The sequence below is a fragment of the Oreochromis aureus genome, linkage group 4 (assembly GCF_013358895.1).
Source record: "Oreochromis aureus strain Israel breed Guangdong linkage group 4, ZZ_aureus, whole genome shotgun sequence".
NCBI classification, from domain to species: Eukaryota; Metazoa; Chordata; class Actinopteri; order Cichliformes; family Cichlidae; genus Oreochromis; species Oreochromis aureus.
The window spans coordinates 26,969,734-26,990,421 of record NC_052945.1 but is presented as its reverse complement, the minus strand read 5'-3'; the positions used below and the strand labels follow the sequence as shown (position 1 = coordinate 26,990,421).

The window sequence follows — 20,688 nt, the reverse complement described above, 5'->3', positions numbered from 1 at the left end:
CATTTTATTCATGCTTTGTGTTACAGCTCTTTTTCTCGCTTCCTTCTTCTTTGTTGTCATCTTCTTTGACTGTTATCAGCTGATTATCGTGTGTTAAGCCCCTGTTCCTGCACATGATCCACATCCTGCCTTCCACGCTCACCACCACGCTTTCCTCCCACTGACTGGACATGTTCAAGTTGTCCTGTCCACCAATCAAGCTGCAAACATCATCACTGCACTGGCTGACTGTCCACTATGACCCTGAACTGAATGGTGGATGCATGGGTGGATTATAATATCAAGCTGTACTTGTTTATACTTGGTTTTATATTGAATATACCTGAAACAAACCTTAATATAATTTCTTTTCCAGTTAAAATCCAATTAAACCATTGAATATTATATTGCATGTAACTAATTGTGCATGAAATAGTTACTGAGCAATAATAGAGGCTTGTTACTCATAGTCAGCAATAGAACCACATACTTGTATTTAAAATGGGCTCAAAGAGAACTTCTAATGTTTTAGAAGCAAAATTATTCAGTCTCTAATAAACTGTGGTAAATTACCTCTTGTTTAAGGAAAGATCACCTTTTTCCTTGTTTACTTATGCATTTTTTTTTTATCATTGCTTATTTCTTATACATATTAAGAGCTTAACAGTTTAAAACGAGACTCTCCAGCAGCTACATCCACCAAAAACAGGCATTTCCTCTGCAAGCCGTCTACCACACAAGCTGCCTGAGTTGCAGTGGTCAGTGGTCAAGCATTTTTCAAAATAGACACACCTTCCAAGAGTCAACTGATTCATAACCTGCTTTAATGTTCTTTCAAGGCTCAGTAGAAGTGATGACTAGGATGACCACAATGGTGGCTCGTCTACAGAAAGACAAAAACGCCTATTAATGAAGGAAAATTTCACAATGAAAAAACAAAAAACTCGGGCAGTGACACTGACAGAAAGACAGAGACTCAGTGGAACGCATAAAATGATTTACAGTACAGTTTTTAACCTGAAGAACAACAATATGACAATATGCACTATTGGCACCCAGCTCTGCAACTCCGCAGTCAAGTTGGTTGCAGCCCGTTCTCGTTCTCATGGCGTCTAATACTGCTGTTTTGGTAAAGCCACTGGCGTCTCCCAATTACACACACAGTGGCCTTTTAGGTTTAGACATTAGGTGTGTTACAAAAACCCTTTAGGATCACATTTTTCCCCATCTTTCAAGATTTATTTTTGACATTTTTGCATTTGTTAGACGTTACAGTGACAAAAAAGTGGTGAAATAATTAGGATAACATGTCATATATAAACTCGCTGGGAAAGCAGCTCTTTATAAACCAAGCAGTGTTCAGTGCCTAAACATGATTAGTAAGTAAAAGTGAAAATAAAAAGCGCCTGAAAACTAAAATCATCCAGCAAAAAACAAGTAAACCACATTTCAAAGCGTTAAGCTCTCAAACAGGAAGCAAACCACTGAATCCTGGCTAACTAACTTCTGAGTTGCAGCGCCACCATCCCTTCAAGCTCCTCATGTGGACTTTAAAAGAGGGCCATTAACTTGCAGCATGCACAAATGCCACAGGCAGTGTGTCGAGGTCCAGGCATCAAAGGACATGTTATGCATAATTTGCCAACGCTAGCCGCATCTGAGAGAACAGCAGGATTTGACGCTCTGGGAAGAGAACGCATTGGCAGTTCACAATCACAATGACTCAGTAAATCACACACATATATATTTCTATGAATAGAAAAAAAGATTTACACACAAGTAATCCATGGCCCCAGATCCTTTGGCGAAAGGATTTTTTTTTTAAACAAACTAAGACAAATGTCTCGAGTACCGCTGCAGTTTTCATATTGAAAGTTTCTTAAGTGCAACTTTTAACTGCATTATTTGAAACACAAAGCCTGTAGTCTGACATACACACACACAAACAAATCAACAAGCGAACGATAAAATGAAGTGACCACAAACAAGACAATACAGCAAAAGGTGGTTATTCTTAAAGGAAACGCTTGCAGAAGCCTGTATATGTTTCATGTTTTTGAAATGTTACTGTTTGATCTTGTCTGCCTCGGTCTCCCATCACAACAGACAACATTTTAAAGTTTACTCTAACATTGACAATAACACAGAAGAACATTTCCCTCTCAGTTGTGTGTCTTAAAATGGTGATCTGAAACAAAAAGGAGGTCCTGTGAAGGGTGCAAATATGGAAGTAGTTATTGTAAGATTTGTAAGGATTTAGTTTTTGTGGGTTTTTAATACTAAACCAGTTTTAACTTCTTTGTCTCAGAAACAGAGTACTTCAGATCTTTTCAGACTTAATACTCTTAATATTTTTTTTTAATATTTTAACACATTGAATATAAAGTTCCTACTCATCTGTTCAAAGTTGGACATATGAGTATGTTGTGATAAGTGCCAGACATGTGATCCCTGAAACTTTGGTGAGCTGCTATGACGGGAAGTAAAACCGAATCCAGCCTGTTGTTCAACTTTCTCTCCTCAGTTTACTCCTCACTTATGTCAATTTTCAGAACAATATAACAGAGGTGCATGATGTTTTTTCTGTTTTTTCATCCTTTACAGACCCATCCTTTCAAAGCTCTCACAGGTCAGTTTACAATCCCAAACAAAATTCATGAGAGCAGTGGACACTTTTAAACAGGATATGTCAGCTCTGTAGGGTGGACACAACAACAACTTCATTATGGACTCTTTGTAACACCGGGCACGTTTTCTGTGAAAGGAAAACCTTTAAAAAAAAGTGTCAGTCCCAGAGCACCTCTTTCAACGCACACCAAATCCAGTCCAGTGCAGCCCACCAGGCCCACAGCTCTCTCCCTACGAGCTGATGATCTGCCCAGACCAGGTCTCATGTTTCGTTCCTGGCTTGAGATGTGTGATCTTCACCTCCACCGCCTGCACCTTCAGGTTTTTGGGCGGGACCCGGCATACTTTGTATGTGACTTCATCTCCCTCGACTGGGACGTATTCCCCCTCGATGCTGAAACACAGAAAATTCAGGACAATGAAGCAGAATTAGAGCGTTTTGCTTTGCGCTCTCAATGCAATGAGGATAAAAGCTGACAGGAACACAGAGTGAGGGAAATAATTATTTGATCCACAAAAAAAACAAAGCCTCTAATTTATATGGTAGTTTCATTTTAATGAAAAATGAATCAACAAAAGTAATCCAGAAAAAAAGAACAGATTACATAAAAGTTATCAAATGATTTGCATGTCATTGAGTTAAATGAGTATTTGATTCTCGAGCAAAACGTGACCTAGCACATGGTGGGGAAATCTTTGTTGGCTAGCACAGCGGTAGGACGTTTATTGTAGTCAGTCACCAGGTTTGCACACATCTCATGAGGGATTTGTTACTTCTCTTTACTACTTATGTTACTCTTTACAGAAACTCTAAATCTTTTAGGTTTCTTTGCTGTTGCTTGGCAACTCGAAGCACCAGCTCCCTCCACAGATTTTCTATGAGACTGAAGTCTGGAGACTAGTTTGGCCACTCCATGACCTTAATGTGCTTCTTCTTTAGTCTCTCCTTTGTTGGTATGTTTTGGGTCAGTGTCATGTTAGAAGACCCATCATGACCCATCAGTGTTCTGCCTGGGGGAGCGAGGATCTCGTCCAAGATTTTGCAGTACATTGCCACATCTATTAGTTCCTCAACGAACTGAACCTGTCCTGTACCCTTAGCAGAAAAATAGCCTGAAAGCATAATGTCTCCACCTTTGTGCTTGGGTTTGGGGATAGTGTTCTTTGACTTATACTCAGTATTTCTCTTTGTCCATGCGGGTCAAGTTCGAGACCCACCATGGGTCCAAAACTTGACCCATCATGGAGCTAGATTTTGGTTTCACCTAACCATAATCCTTTCTCCTAATCCTTCTCTGAGTTATTTAGGTGTTCATTGGAAAACTTAAGATGGGCTGGTACATGTGCCTTCTTGAGCAGAGGGACTTGCAAGATTTCAGTCCATTACAGCGTGTTCTTGGTTACTGTGGTCCAAGCTGCCATTAGATCATTAAAAAGCTCCTCCCATGTAGTTTTTGGCTGATCCACCATCTTTCTCATGATCATCCTCACCCGGTGAGGCAAGATCTTGCATGAAGCTCTAGACCGAGGGCGACTGATATTATATTTCTTCCATTTCCCAGTAATCATGTAGACAGGTGTCTCCTTCTGACCAAGGTCTTGTAGTCTATTCCAGTCGTTTGCAGGTCTACAGTCTTGTCCCTGATGTCCCTCGGTGGGCCTTTGGTTTTGAGTATCATGGTGGAGAGGTTGGAATGAGAGAAACTGTCAACAGATGTGCTGCATGTACATGAGTTTGGATCATAAACATCTGTAACTGATTGATTGTAAGCTCTGTGCCACATGGGTACACAGCCAATCTGTGAGAGCCAGAGTTCTTGCAGGTTTGTAATGTATCAAAGACTTATTTCACACAATGACATGCCAATCATTAAAGTGTGGTGCTAGAGCACAGAGAGAAAGAGAGAACAGCTTTTCTCCCTCCATTCAGAGCCGTAACATCGACCTCTCATCTCCTCTGAACCCTACCAATGAACTAAAACAGATTTAAAACAGTGGCTGTTGTTTTTACATTTATGTGTACTGTCAGAGAAAGCTACATGCCTCCTCCTTTCACTCTCACAAACAGACATGAGAGTAGTAAAACGCCTCATCTCAGCATCTCATTCCCCTCCAAAATGTAAGACTGCTCTCTTTAGAGGAATTGTTCCCTTTACACAATAAGGTCCAGACATCCGTTCATAGAAAGAAAATTGGGAGACAGCTCCAGGATAACAGGATCATCCTGCATAATCACTTTGCTCAACTCCACACATTGGCGTTTGCAGAGTCTGTACTAACATTTGCTGCATTGCTTGTCAAAAAATAATTAAAAAAAATCACTACAGATGAGCTTTTCCTGGATTCAGAGTCCTAAGAGAAGTAATAAAGTGAGAGAGAAAAATGCTTTCGATTTGAAAATAAGCACAGAGATGTTTGCTCAGTCCTTCCTGTCCTTCCTGTGCAGTTGACACTGCAGATCTGCTATTTTATATTCAGCTAAGACAACATATTAGTCTGCTGTGCGTTCAGCTTTATTTCCACTCACTCTGAGATGTGAACAAAGATGTCTTCACCGCCGTGGGAAGGCTGGATGAAACCGTGACCTTGTGACCTGGAGAAGTTCTTACATACTCCTTTAAAAACTGGACCTGAGTGAGCGCGCACAGTGCTGTGGACAGAAAGAGGAAGGCAATGAAATCGCTTACATCAACAATAAAATAGGCTTTTTATAGTCCAAACGCTGTTCTATTCCTCCAGCGGAGAGTAAACAAACAGGACAAAAAGCAGTTTGGAACAATGCTTATGTGATACATTTTATGGGTCACAATCTTTCAGCCTGACACATGGAGGCGTGGGATAACAGAGAGAAGCATTTAACAAGGAGGTGAGAAAAGCAGATGAAGTGCTGATGAAATCTGCTCCCACACACACTGCCTCACAACGTCACAGCACAACGACAGCAGAGACGAGAGCACCAATCTGCTGACGCACAATCGTTCCACGATGTGTCAGTCCTTGACTCTGCCGATATAGAGCTAATCAAACATTCTGAGTAACAATACTACAATTTAAAATTACTCTGTTGCATGTAAAAGTACTCAGCAACCTGTGGTAATCTGTCAGTCAGTGTTGGATCTGATAGATTAATGTTGCTGCTGTATCGAGTCAAGGTGGAACTACATTAAACTATTTTATATACCTTTAATTACCAGAGAGTTATGTTTTATCACCAACAAGCAGCTTAACCATCAATTAACTTATTTATGACCTTTCGAAAATCTATTACACCAAAAAGATCAAGTGTTTGTATCATACACTTAACACTAAACTTGATGCTTAACCTAAACATTATTCTCTTAAATGTAAGACAAGCATTTTTCTTTAAGTAAGAGATGGAAACATTGAAGTAAGCTGCAAGTCCATGAAAACTTTTCATCTCTCACTGCTTTGTAAATAATCTAATGATACATACGCAGAGTATGTGCGGGTGCGTTTGGTCGGCAGTGGGCTGGGCAGTTCTCGTGGCAGGGGCTGCTCCCTTCCTTCCTCCCACACCCGGCTCCTCTCGCTCAAGAAGGGGAAGGACAGGGTGACAGAGCTGCTGGGGGAGCGCAGAGGGGTCCCAGAGGGCGATGTGAGACTGGGGTCCGCCATGTCAGACGTGATAAAGAAGAGGACGATTTAGGGGTGGGGGGATGTTGTAGATGTAGCTGCTGACACTGCTGTCTGTCTTCCTGTGTATCTGTTAGCCCGTATGCTCAGAGTGGACCGCCTCAGTTTGGGAAACAGGTCTGGGGGAAATTCAGGTCAGCGCTGTTGCCTCGGGTCTGTTAAGAGGACTAGCTGTGAGGAAACAGAGAGCAAGAGAGACCGGGGAGATCAAGGAGCTGTCATATTTGGCCTGATGGCAGGGTGGAGCATCCAGACAACGAAATGATTGTTGAAGCCAAAAACCACAAACAATTCAAAGAACTAGATCCAAATGTATGTCTTCATAGATAGATAGATGAAGTTTGCTGAAGAAGAAGAATTATTGTGCAAGCGATTAGTGTAAATCGCATTAATTAATAATACATACACTATAAATCTGCAGCCCTCCATGCGCATAATGATTCACAAAGCAGGGAAATTTGTCATTGACAGATTAATAAGATGAGCAATGCAACTGGATGCCAACATCTCACATTTTTAAATCCTTAGCAGAGGTCCTATAGCGCAGATGTATAGGACGTAGCACATGATGACACAGTTAAAGCTCAGTTCTTCCTTTCAGGTTAAGAAGAGTCACTAAAAGCATTATATAGCTGTTTCTGTGTTTGGATAAGTGCATAAACTCATTTTGGGATTACCTCTTTGCAACCTTCGATTTTATTCAAATTACAGGTACCTGAATTCCACTTCCAATCAATGTATCAGTGTACCAGTATCAGCTGCAAAAGCAGCTGATCTATCTATCTATCTATCTTACTCAATTAAAACTAATAACATGGTCCTGAAAACTAACATCATAGCCTATATTTCATATAAGCTGGGTAGGATATAGAGCGCGCGCGCGCGCGTGTGTGTGTGTAGGGTGTATTTTTCTTTACGCCCACTCATCTGATGATGCAGGCACGCTACGTGACGTCAAAACAGCTGCAGAAGTCCGCGGAGAGTGGCGCGTTCGTGACGTCAGTGTAATCCCAGAGGACTAACATAAAAGAAGGCCCACTTATACCAGCACCTGATATGTCTGCATGCAAATAAAGAAATAAATGAAATGAAATTTAAAGAAAAGCAGCCCTCTGCGTTAATGATAGGTGACTTTTAAGGTGTTTATCACAGAGGGAAAAAAAGAAACGAAGCGACAGTTTTCACTTTTACGCACATGCAACAGCTGGAGAACATCTGAATGACAAAACGAATCAAGCAAAAAGAATTTAGATGGAAAGGCCTGACTGATTGTGGAGTCTGTCCTCAGAGAATCCACTATTATACACTTTACAACCGGATAAACTGTCGTTTCCTTTGTTTTCGTTTTTCATAGCATAAAGAAACATTCTCCTCGACTCACACCTTCAAGTGTGCAATTTCTGCGAAAAATAAGCGGATAAAGCGCTCTGTGTAAGTTGGAACAAAAGCAGGGTGAAAAGTGGCTTCGTCAACAGTCAGAGAGACGACGGAAGGCGACCGATCCTCCACACAATCAGGGAAACACATATCAAGCCTGTCTTTTTCTGATCCAGCTCTGACTGTCACTCAGGCATGCAAAGAACACAGTACGTCCCGATCCAAGCACAAAGACACACTGACACACACACCCTCTCTGCTGGCACTTACACACGTATGCATTCCCAGAAATGATACTTACTGCATCTGTTCCGTTAGTAGGTTGAGGACGGTCAGAGAGTGAGTGCGTGTGTTTTAAGTCAGTGCGTATTATATAACGAGTAATTAAATAAATAAGCCAAATCCGCGCAGATCGACGGAAAACCCTGATGTGACGGAGAGAGAGGCGGGGGGAGTGAGGGGGGGGGGGGTTGCTGGTGAGTCTGCGCAGCTGGCGGAGATTCCGATGCCGTGATGCGACTCTGTTTGTGTGGGAGAGAAAATGACTTCCCTCATTCCTTGACTTCCATGCCAGCCTCGTGTGGTGAAAGCTGGTTTCACCGTGCATGTCATTTATGCGCTGTCCAGCTACCCTGCTAATGACGGCTTTGCATTTAAAGATTTATATTGATGACTGCTGACAGAGTCAGAATGCAAAGATGAGCTCGTGTTCGCATTATTTAGTACCCTACATAACGCTACTTATTCAAATGGTGACTTAGTTCATATGTAACATTTCTGCTGCTCCCTTTCCAGCGCAGACTGTCTTTGTTTCACAACATCAACTGTCCATGCAGTTGTCACATGAAACAGCCCACTGATTGCACAATATACACATGTGTGTGGGTGTAGACTGACATTAAGTGTGCAGAGGGCAGATCTGACTGTGTCCTTCGCTGCCCATTACACTGAAGGATTTAAAGGCTGCTCACTAATCCGTTCTGATATACTTTCTATAATCACACAGAATGAAAAATTCACAGAGCAGCTCGCTCTCATATTGACTTTTATTGTGGAAAAAAAACCCAGGAAGGGGTGGGTGTGGCACACACTGAGGATGTGTGCAGCAGATCCTGGAGGTGGAGGTATGTCAAATAAAAATAACATCATTTACAACATGCAATGCTGGTGAAATATACTTGTTGATTTTGCCGCTGGATGCAGTTTATATATACAGAAGGGTCACACTTATTTCCCCCACCTGCCTGAAAGATGTTAACTTAATTACATTAAATGGTAAATTATATTCTTGCATAAAGTCAGTACTTCCATACAAACTGTCTCGGTTCAGGATGATCGTCCCTTTTATATTACCCCACCTCTGCATGTGACACAGAAAGGATCTGTTCTGAAACCCCATAAATGTGGGCTGCTGCTCAAAAGGCAGCAAGGAAGAACTGGTTCTCCATCACACGGACACCACATGGGTGGAAACAGGCACCAAAACAGTGGGGTTCAGCAACCTTTGCCGAGGGTCCCTCGTCCGTCGGATCAGCTATGATGTTCGAACAGCTAGCGCTAAAGACTCAGCGCTAGCTGTTCCACCATGACAGCAGCCCGAGCCCCGGCTCACAGATGGTGCCCTGAAACAAGAAATGGAAAAGGTCAGGATGGGTGTGATGCTTCACTTTTAGAAGAGTTCAAGCCACTGCACATCCACAAGGCTGTCTAGGTCTCTTGTTTCAGGAAAACGTATACGAACCGGTCACATCATTCTCAAATTCTTGCCGTAGTGGACACAAAAAAAATCAGTGCTGGCTACGATGCTTTTACATAAAGCTCAAGAGCTGAAAAAAAGCTACTTGTCACTATGGAAGAATTCTGATTTTACAGATCCCACTTACATTATCTATTCTGCTTACAGGTCTTGTTCAATATAAATTTTCCATCAATTTTCTTCAGTTTTAAGCATCAATTAAGATTCCAAATGATCTCTGGGTCTGAACAAAGCAAATAAACAGCAGAAAAAAAGGCTTCCAAAAAGCTAAACCTCCACTGCCACAAGTTTGACATTATTTTGCAATCCAGCATTTAAAAAGTTATCTATAAATAAGCATGTACCTAAGGCTACGTTCACACTGCAGGCGAAAGCGCATCAAATCCGATTTTTTGACCCTATGCGACCCGTATCCGATCTTGGTATGACAGTGTGAACGGCACAAATCCGATATTTTCAAATCCGATCTGGGTCACTTTCGTATGTGGTACTGAATCCGATACGTATCCGATGTTTTAGAAAGCGACTGCTGTGTGAACGGTCAAGTCGCATTAAATCCGTCTTTTACGTCACTGACACAAGACAGACGCCAATTATCAGCGCCGGAGAAGCGCCCGATAGGACATCGCGAATGATTTCTTGCCATCCGGTGAAACTGTTGGGAAGACAACGTTGGAGAAATGTGAACATTTTATTTTTACTGTATTTTCTGCAGATTCTGACAGAAATCTGCAACTATCCTTTGAAGCACCGCTCCTCTAAAACAGCAAAAAGGATCATTATTAGGTCATCTACATTATTATGTAAATAACAAAATAACTTAAAGCAAAAATTTGGAAACATAAAGTCCGAAGTCTTTATATTAAGGGCAATCAGTCAAACAATATTGTTTGCTCTGGGTCTAAACAGAGCGAGTTGTGTGTGACATCTTCTTTTGCGCATGCGGGCCGCTTTGAGCGTTCACACTAGAGCGCGTTTGATGTCGCATTTTATGTGTAGTGTGAACACGCAGACAAAAAAAATCGGATTTGATCAAAAAATCGGAATTGAGCATTAAGACCTGCAGTGTGAACGTAGCCTAATTTTGTATGCATGAGGAAATAGAGAGACAAAACTGATTAGAGCAGAGGTTCCCAAAGTGTGGGGCCCGCCCCCTAGGGGGGGCGCAGAGCCATTGCAGGGGGGGCGCGGTATGAAAAGAAAAAAAAAAAGAGCGCTTGGACACTGTGGACAGGTTTTTGACGGGGCTCCCACATAAACGCAAAGCAGGAGATGAAGCATCGCCAGATATGTTTCCAAACCAACTTCCTTCCAAGCCAAAGACAGGAAAATATGGTGAAGCATATCTTCCCTTTGGCTTCACCTGCACAAGTGCCAAGGTAGGTCTCCCCTGCAAAATTAGTTTCCCTGCATCGGGAGCAGCGCTGGGCTCTCCAAATCACAGACAAACAGTATCCCACATTCTTGATTTTTAGTTCACAAACACTTCTTGTAATAACTAACTACTCCTGACATTTTGGACATGTTAGCTCTTTATACAGTAAAGTTACAGCGGGATACAAATAATATCAGGCTGATCCTGCCGTAATTTGTCCCCCCGGTTCAACAGTATCCCACAGCTGTTTATGTGTTTAAACCCATTTTGCACAGAGAGGCATTTTTTGAAAAATGTATTGATAGCAATGTTGAATATTATTACACAGGAAAAAAACAACTACAGGTAAAATAATTACACCGTGACGCCTCTGCCTTTCTAAATGGAGGGACAGTAACTGCGTGTGTATATGTAAGCGTGTAAAAGCTGAAGATAGTCAGATTAACAGTATTTTGTCTCTATCTGCCATTCTGCAATTCATCTCATGTAAACAATAACGTGGCGCACAGCGTGACGTGAAAAGAGGCACATACCTTTGTCGTTGCGTGACGAACTCTGTATTCCTCGTCCACACGTAAACGCAAAAAAGGAGTTTTAAATAATCTCCGTTTTCGGTGAATCGCAACGCCGTTTACGTGTTGACGAAAAGCCCAAACGCATAGAAACAGCTGAGTTTTCAAAACCCGTGTAGGTGTGGACGTAGCGTAAAAGAGTTAGTAGTATATTTTATTACTACCTGTAATTTATTGCCGTTTACTTGTATTTGCTTAATTGTTTACTAAATGTTTGAGGTGTGAAATAAACCGCAATGGAGTTTGTAAACAAAATATGGGTGTGTGTGTTTGGAGGATGTGTTTGTGCGGGGGGGGGGGGGCGCGAACATTTTTCTTGTAAAAAAGGGGGGCCTGGCAAAAAAAGTTTGGGAACCACTGGATTAGAGGTTGACAGATTTTTTTAACATGCACACGCATAACATTTTAATAGTGACCCATTTCTAGACGTGCATGTAATGATATTTGTCCCGCGTCAGTGCTGCACCTTCCTCTTACTTCTTTGTACACCACGTGTCGATACAGCTGCACCTGTAATGCTAATGTAAATGTCCTGTATCAGTCAGGTTAGATAAAGATAGCAAAGTTTATGGTCTTCTACTGCACTCCAAACAGCACGCCTGTCAGGAGTTAATAGGAAATATCTACTTTAATCAATTGTTTTAGCTTGCTATCTGGACAAAGCAGTCTCTAGATGTCCAAGCTCCCAGCATCATTTTCATGAGACCGAACAGCATGTCCATAAGAAACGAGGTCTACCTCCAAAGGCGCTCCCCCCAGAAAAGCTAGAGAACAAAACTGCTGTTGCCCTTTAAGACCCTTCTTGTTTTTTTTTCTTAGCTTGTGACACTGACCATTTTAACACAGAGGGATGCAAAAGTCTTGATCACTTTAGTTACACAGTGCTAATTACTTCTTTCACTGTCAGCGGTCAACTAGAGCAATGAAAAGGATGGTTTTAAAAAACTTTCTTGTGTCCATTTAGAGACAGTTTGATAAGAAAAACCTGGTTGACTCCTTCAGCCATACAGATGAAGGCAGCGCCTTAATTACCACACGGTTACTGTTAGCGCCGTAATTTGTTGGGCACTTTTTTTGTAGTTTTTGCCCCTCTACATCACTGTAGTGGATTTTATATCGATCAGTCATAATGCGAGCTTTCATTCAAGGGGTTAAAGAAAAGCATTGCATTAAGTGTTACCAGTGTTGGGAAGGTTACTTTTAAAATGTATTCCACTACAGATTACAGAATACATGCCCCAAAATGTATTTTGTAACGTATTCCGTTACGTTACTCAATGAGAGTATCGTATTCTGAATACTTTGGATTACTTAATATATTATCAAGCTTTTTACAACTACATGAATGTACTATTGCTGTGTGATTTATTACTATTGCTGAAGGCTACTCGCCATACCAACACCAACTAGATTTTTAAATCTTAATATAAAATGAGTAACAGTAGGTTGACATTAGGTAAGGCTGCACTTTTTGCAGCGATCTCGTATAGAAAACTATTCTGCGCGAATATAAAACAGGTCCGCGGGTCCGAACCGTAGTAAAGGGACCTCTGGCTAATACGTCGGGTTTATGTCGGGCTCGTAGCCGACAACTAGCTTTACTTTGTTGTCTGGGTCAACTTTGCTAGCGAGAGACAGAGAGAGGCGTTGAAAGGCTACTCAAACGGAACTTATTGTTTGGGAGAAAAACACAAACACGGTGTACAGTCGAGTCTTAATAGCTTACTTACAACTGGGCTACACTATTGCCTTCATATTAAATAACTTTTTGAACAATAATTTTTAAAAATATTTCATCACTTCATTATGTGGGCCGAAAGTAGAGGTGAGAGGCATTAGAGCCTTTTGATGCGTGTTTTGTTTGGGTTTCCACCTGCGTGGAATTACCAAAAACAGAGAGGGCATAGCCTAGGATATGAAAGGCCGTGTAATCCCTTTATTTCAACAAAGTAACTGTATTCTGAATACCACCTTTTTAAACGGTAACTGTAACAGAATACAGTTACTCATATTTTGCATTTTAAATACGTAACGCCGGTACATGTATTCCGTTACTCCCCAACACTGAGTGTTACAGACATTTTTATACAAAGTCCCTCATGTTCAAAGGCTCAGAATTAACTGATCAATAACAACTGGTTGTCATTTAAAAATAGAGATAGTTTTTAATAACTGGATGAAAACAGTTTGTAGTCAGTGACTGTGAAGTCTTGAAAGACCCGTGGTCATCGCCAAATGTTCTGTCTCCTCCTTTGAGATGCTCTACCACATTCAATAGCTGCTTGTTCGTGTTGTACTTGTGGGTGTCAGGTGACTGACTCAGCCACCGAAGAACCTCCCGTTTCTTGAGTTAAATTTACAGTTTAATTCAGGTCATTATCCAGTTTTGCAGCATTTGTCTGAATCTCAACAGCGAGTTCAACACTCTGCACTTCACAATTTATCCTGCTGCTTCAAAAATGGGTAACGTCATCAATAAACACTAGTAAACCAGTTAAACAGGTATGTCTATATGTATATATGCTCATGCAATAACATTTCCAACACTTTGCAACACTTCCATGTTTGACAGGCAATGCGGTATTATGTGGCTTATCACTCCTTCATACTTTCCTCTGTCTGTCAGTCAAGTTCGTCTTGTTTTCTCTTTGTTGCTCTTTTAGATGTTTTCAGGCGAGGTCTAATCTTACCTTCTTGTGCTTGAGTGTAACCAGCAGTTTGCTGTAAACTCTCTGTACTTCCATTAATGAAAGTGTCTCTAGCTTGTGGACTTTAGTAGACTTTAGTCCACACACTTTAGTTGTCTTCTGTGGTCTTTTCAGGCCTTTTGGGGTTGCTAAGCTGGTGAGTTCTTCACCAGCTTGTTGATTTGCCTCCTACTGAGGTTTCTGCTGTGCTTCTCTGAGATGTTTTTATTTTGGTTTTTCAGCTTAATGACTGCTTCTTTCACTGCCATTGACATCTCTTTTGGCCTCATATACAAATTACAGTGAAAAGCAACAAAAATGTGAGGCCACAAAACCAGTTTTCCAATTCCCGTCTGAAAATGTGGACTGTGTATAAATTACTTAAACAGCGAATATAATTTTTTTGTGAAACACTTTGAATTAAAAGCTGAAAGTCTGCATTTCAGTCACATCTTGACTTTTGATTTAAAACCCACAGTTAATGATGTTTATTGAAGAGGATAAAAAAAATTGTATTTTCTTACAATCAGCGTATACGGTGCCTCTTTCTTCTCCCCGCCGTCTTCTTTTGGTGGTGCCGTTGACTGTCCCGGTTGTGCCGCCGTATCAGAGGCAGCAGTGGCTGGGCCTGTTGGTGACGTATCCACAAATACTTCATCTGTCACCCTGAAACGGATCTCCTCTCCTTGGTCCATGTAGAGGTCATGGGCACCCTCATCTGTCTCATACTCCCAAAGCCAAACTTGCTCGGCTTCATCACTGAAGTGGCAACTAAGGAAGCCTAAACATCAGTTTGATTACAATAACAGATATTTGGAAACAAAACTGCACTTTATGTAATTCACAGAAACATATGTCAGGATACAATTTTGCAGGCTGCTGAAGTGACTCTGGTGGAATGAGGATGTCATCAAAGAAGCCCATGGTCACTGTGAAGCAGAGAAGTGGTTTAGAAAGGTACTTTTATATTGTCTGCTGCAGATGAAAGTAGGGACACAGGAAGTTTCTTAAGCAGACTTTAAAGAAAAGCTTCAAGATCTACGATCAGCTTTAAATACCTTGTAGAAAATATTTTAATATATAATATGTAAGACTGCGCAGTGAGAAGATTGCACATAAGATGAAGTGAGAACTAAAGTGCGACCGACCCGCTTGCATATGCACTTCTGGGAGTTTCTTTCTAAAGGCACAAAAATAGGGAGGAGAATATTTAAATCAAGCGTCCAAACTGATTTACTAACATTCACAACACAGTGCTAATTGTTCCAATATTTAAAGCCAAAAAAAATCCAGTGATCATGGTGGTAACGCTCCAGTAACAGCAACTGAAAGCTGTTTGGTATGTACACTTGAAATAGGGTGTTGTGCGGTAAGTCTGACAACACGGTAGAGGAGATCATCCATGATTTTGAATGATGTGGTGGGACTGATTTTGTATTCTCCCGATTTTTTTGATACAGACTTTGACATTTTGTAGGTTCCTGCTGTGCCTTCCATACTGTCTTAATCATAATGGGAAGTTATTTGGAGGGTACCAATGAACCATACATGAGGGTGGCACCTTCTGGCACTGTCAGGTCATTTATATTTTTTACGCAAAAGTTTCCAAAATGTTGATTTGTAGACATTCTCTGTATTACTGCACAGTAAATATCTTAAATACTGGTTAAAAAAACACATCTAAAGATGTCACCCTGAACTCTGGGAAATTTTGATGGTTGGTTTCGAGGCTAATATCAGTCAGCAAGGAGAATGTCTGAGCTTGTTTGTTGCAGCCCTAACCTTCCTCTGAGGGTGTGGAGAATAAACGTGCGGAAACATGTGTTAAAATGTCAGAAATTACCGTAAACTCCCTCCTGACTGCAGTACTTGATCTTGCCGATGAGGATCTCATCAAGGAAAGGGTGAAAAACAACATATCTGAAATGAACTGACACAAAGACCAGAGAAGGTAAAGCTGGGCATACACTGTGCGATTTTTTTCAGTCACGTTATTCAGCTCCTGCTCAAACTGTCCGATTGACTCCCAGGGGTTAGAAGTTCGTAGGTCACGATGCAGGGTCTCACACTATACGGCCCGATGCTCTGATGCAACCTGAGTGCTCACACTGTGCATCCCTAACACGAAGGTTATAACACAAAATCTGTCTCTCGCTCTCTGTCTTTCACTCACACAGACACACACACACACCACCACCATCAACTTTGCTAAATTGCTAATGAAAAACATTGATCAGGCAGCTGTGATTGAGCAGCAACGTCCATCCAACTATTTTCACGGTTGTTGTGGTCGTGACAATTTTGTGAGGCCACATCGAAAAGGCTCAGATGAGCTTGCCAAAGTTCTACATGTTGTGCCTCCATCGCTTGTGTCCAGATCACACGCTGCACTGCCGTGCTGCTCTGTCTTTTCACTTTCATTTGTGTTTGTGCGTGCAGTGTGGGAGGCTGCGTTGACACCCTCATGACGGCCGACAGGATTTCAAACAGGTTTGATTTTCTTACGACCAAACAATTGATGATCGGGAGCTGGTCGTGGGGTGTTAATCGCTTCTCGTTACCCCATGTATACTACACGATGCGTGACACACGATTAAGGCGAAACTCGGGCCGATCCCCAAAACGGTCGCACAACTAAAAAATCGGCTCAAAATGGGCCAAAAATTGCACAGTGTATGCCCAGCATAAGGAGGAGGAGTCACCACTCACCACCATCTGCCTTGTTTGTGCATTAACAGTAGAAAAAGGGTTTTGCTTTAATGTCTGAGGTACTACAAGCAGTATTAACTTTAACTCAACTACACCAAAGCTGTCTCAGCTATTTGATGGTGATCGTCATACCTTTGGTGTGTGAGGCTCCGTCTCCTGGGAATATATAGGAGTCCTCGAGTTTTGTGATGTCGTACAAGCAGATGCAGAGTCCCACGTTATAGACCACCTATTGTAAGCACAGCACTACACAATTTAACACACAAACTTCTGCTAAAAGGACAATATATGTTCAGTATTTTAGCTAATGAACTGTTAGTACAGTGTGTTTTGTGTGGTGAAAATTGATCCTAAGTGTGCTAGAACGGTCTCCATCACCTTGTTGGCCAGCTTCTTGTTCAGTTCCTCCGCCACAGCCTCGTTGAGTTGCCGGTGAAAATTCCACGGCGGAATCCGCACCGTGTCGACCATTTCCACCAGCACGAACATGATGACCGGACACTGGTGACCTACCCACTAATTACCATACGTTCTTATAATATTAAAAGCAATAAAAAATATTAAGTAATGATCAGAAAGTAGTATCCACGTTTCTTGTTTGTTTGTTTTTGCGACAGCTTTTTTACGGCATGTCGCAATTCTAGACGACTACAGCAGGTTTCTGGTGCCACCTAGTGGCTGTAACACTGCAATTGCTAACAAATACCGTAAACCATGGACTCGTTAGTGTAACGTACCACGGCCTGCCACGACATGCCAGAAACTGCCAATTGCTTGGAGGTTCGGGTACTTCATACACCCGGCTGTGTAGTCCAGAAGGGTCAAGTCAAGTCAGAAAAGCTGGTCTGTTGAGTGCAATTACCAAAGTCACCTTGAATTTGGCTGCTACTTTATTACCGAGATTACGGTAAGGGTGCTGAGTAGCTTTAGTCTGCGCTGCAATTTTGAAATTGTTAATTTATTTGCAAATGTTACATTCTGCTACTTAATCCAATACAGGTTTTTATAATAAATTATTATACATACATTATAAATCATAACAAAAAATGCCATGAATCATATATCATGTAATACTTAAATCCTTAAGAGTTGACGACAAATCTGTAAAGAAATTCCATTTTGACTTTCATTTTATCGACAATTACTATTGATTGAGTGATTTTAATTACAAAAAAGATTTAATAGGTTCCTGTAAATTAGTTTTTTAGTTTTAATTAATAATAATAATTATAATTATAATGAATTTTTAAGTTTAACATGTGTCAGTCCATGGTAACTGTCCTATAATACTAGTGTACATTTAAAAAATATCAGTGTTACATGTAATAAAAATCAACAAATCAATCTCGAGGAGTGGCTTTATGTTTTCATAATTTTTACACACACAGCTGACAAAAATGGACACTGGTTAATGCCAGAAATCACAATTGACCATCTGTTCCTCACAATGGTAAATGTTTATGTCTTTAATAATGACAGACTGGACAAAATCTCCTTTAAGAGAGAATTAAGGTGATTTCAATTCAATTTTATTTTAGAAGACCAAATCACAGCAACAGTTGCCTCAAGGCTTTTTATATTGTAAGTAATGACTGTATAATAATACAGAAAACAGAAAAACCCCAACAATCATACGACCCCTTATAAGTAAACATTTTGGCGACACTGGAAAAGAAAAACTCCCATTTTACAGGAAGAAACCTTCAGTAGAACCAGGCTCGGGGGAGGGGTGGTGATCTGCCGTGAACGTTTGGGGTTAGGGGAGGAAGACGGGACAAAAGACACGCTGTGGAAGAGAGCCAGAGATTAATAATTAATAATAACTGAATGCAGTGTATAAACACATAGTGAGTAAAAAAAAGTGAGTGAAGAAGAAACACTCAATGCATCATGGGAGTAGCCCCCATCAGATCTTAAAGCACTGTATCTCACTGATTATATTATTCTGGGTGGTGATTGGATAGGTGGCCCCCGAGATTAGGGAAACAGCAACACAATGCCATGATTAATGACTTTATGGGGGGCAATAATTTAATAGATATTTGGGGGACATTAAATGCCAGGCTTACAGGAGTTTCATGAATAAAACCTAATAGACCGAGTAAATCAGCGTAGGATTAGGCTGGTTAGTGATAACCTTTCGAGTTATACTTCACAGTCTGTAATCTCTAAAGTGCCACTGTACATTTAATGTGACTTTAATGGATAATGATGCTAGATTAATAAAAAGGTTCTCATCTGCTTGACGACAGTGATTTATTCACAGGTTCCTCAAGCCAGGTCTGTTTATTTTGGGCTTCAGCTTTTATATGAATCACAAAGGCAGAATAAAGGAAGGTCAGGCACAAGTAGGGCTTTTTAAAGATAGCGTTTTTATTTGTCATCATAGATCCATTATAACTGCAGGTGTGGATCATCAACTACAAACCTACAAACGTGTTGAACAGCCACACCCTGAGTGTACTTGACTACGAGATCTTTGATACTCAGTTGTTTTTAACACTGCTTTCTTTATGATATATTCATAGGAAAATGTAGGATGGAGAATGTGTAAACATGCGAACAAAACTGAGTAATTATCTGATTCCTAATCTGTGCTTTTTGTCATGCTAGTTGTGTTTGAGCTCACCTCGCTCAGGTTGATCTCAATATTTTGAGCCTTTATCTGGGACCAAGTTGTCTTTCAACTGATCAGCCTGAGAGGCAGTCTCTGTAAAAGAAGTCACAAAAAATATTAAGGTAAGACAGTGTGACTGAAAACTATAATACATATTAATACAGAGACAAGCGGTCAAAGACTGACCTTCACGGCCAGTTTTCTCCAGGTATGTCTTCATACGGTGGGTGTAAAGGAGATACAAATTGATGTGAGACTGAAATAATGAACATTTTGTTTTAAATGTCAATTCTGACCTTCTGCGCACAACGCTGATATTCTCATGCAACTTCTCATAATTAATGCTGGAGCCTGGCTCGAAGTGATTCATGGCCACCTTGGCTTAGGCTCTGAAAGCTGGAGAGACATGTACCCGTCTTGCCCCGCCTCCAAGCACCAGCTAGACCAGGGGTCTGCAACCTTTTACACCCAAAGAGCCATTTGGACCCGGTTTCCACGCAAAAGAAAACACTGGGAGCCGCAAATACTTTTTGACATCTAAAATGAAGATAACACTGTATATATTGTTTTTTATCTTTATGCTTTGTGTGAACAACTGAGGTGTGCTGCTTATGAAATCCATGAAGTGCTACAGAGAAAATTAAATTATATTTATGTAATCAACACATTTTGAACTCTTAAAGAAATATAACAAAAGGAAAGACACCAACCTGAACTAAAATGATCCATGTAGCAAACAAAAACTGTTGTGAGCCACCACCCTTATATCGCCTTTGGGCTGTTGGAGCCTTGACCTGACTCTTAAAAATAATTGGAAAAAGCACTATGCTGCTGAAAATGAAAAATAGATATTTGCAAAATTCTGCCTAAATATGTATTTTACCTGGTTAATGCGTGTAGCGGGCGTGGTTTGCAGCGCCGCTGCAGGGGAGGCGGACGCACCTGAGCGACACCCGCAATCACGCCTCGCCGCCTTTTACGTCCTGCGCTATCTGTGCTGTTGTGTTGTTGGTGGTGTATGTCGGGCTGTGAGCTGAAAAGCTACAGCCGGCTGTATGCGTGCAGCAACCGTGTGTGAAAAGTGCTCAATAAAGAGATGCTGAAAAGCATGCTCATGGAAACATCGTCGGGTCTGCCGTGATTTGTTTACAATGGGACTTCTGCTCCTGAACCTCTGCGCACAGAGTCCGCAAATCGGGGCTATACGAAGTCAGTTTACGCAGGACTGTAAGCTGTCATCTGTCAGGCGTGAACGGTGTTTGTCTTTAACATAGTTCACGGTGGAGAACAGCTGCTGACATCATGTGGATCCGAAGATCCATAATTGGCCTACC

General features: G+C 41.2%; 2 protein-coding genes across 2 annotated transcripts; both read right to left on the bottom strand.

Moving 5' to 3' along the window:
* Positions 1-784: 784 nt before the first annotated feature.
* Positions 785-8,097, bottom strand: csdc2b (cold shock domain containing C2, RNA binding b). Its single transcript, XM_031749532.2, has 4 exons — positions 7,940-8,097; positions 6,062-6,432; positions 5,135-5,257; positions 785-3,001 (listed from the first exon to the last, which is right to left on the bottom strand). Exons 2-4 carry the CDS (start codon positions 6,241-6,243, stop codon positions 2,839-2,841), a joined length of 468 nt encoding a protein of 155 aa, XP_031605392.1. The 5' UTR covers positions 6,244-6,432; positions 7,940-8,097; the 3' UTR covers positions 785-2,838.
* Positions 8,098-8,666: 569 nt separating this feature from the next.
* On the bottom strand, positions 8,667-17,394 carry polr3h (polymerase (RNA) III (DNA directed) polypeptide H). Its single transcript, XM_031749526.2, has 6 exons — positions 17,116-17,394; positions 16,870-16,966; positions 15,872-15,958; positions 14,894-14,957; positions 14,553-14,787; positions 8,667-9,260 (listed from the first exon to the last, which is right to left on the bottom strand). Exons 1-6 carry the CDS (start codon positions 17,224-17,226, stop codon positions 9,210-9,212), a joined length of 645 nt encoding a protein of 214 aa, XP_031605386.1. The 5' UTR covers positions 17,227-17,394; the 3' UTR covers positions 8,667-9,209.
* Between the last annotated feature and the right edge of the window lie 3,294 nt (positions 17,395-20,688).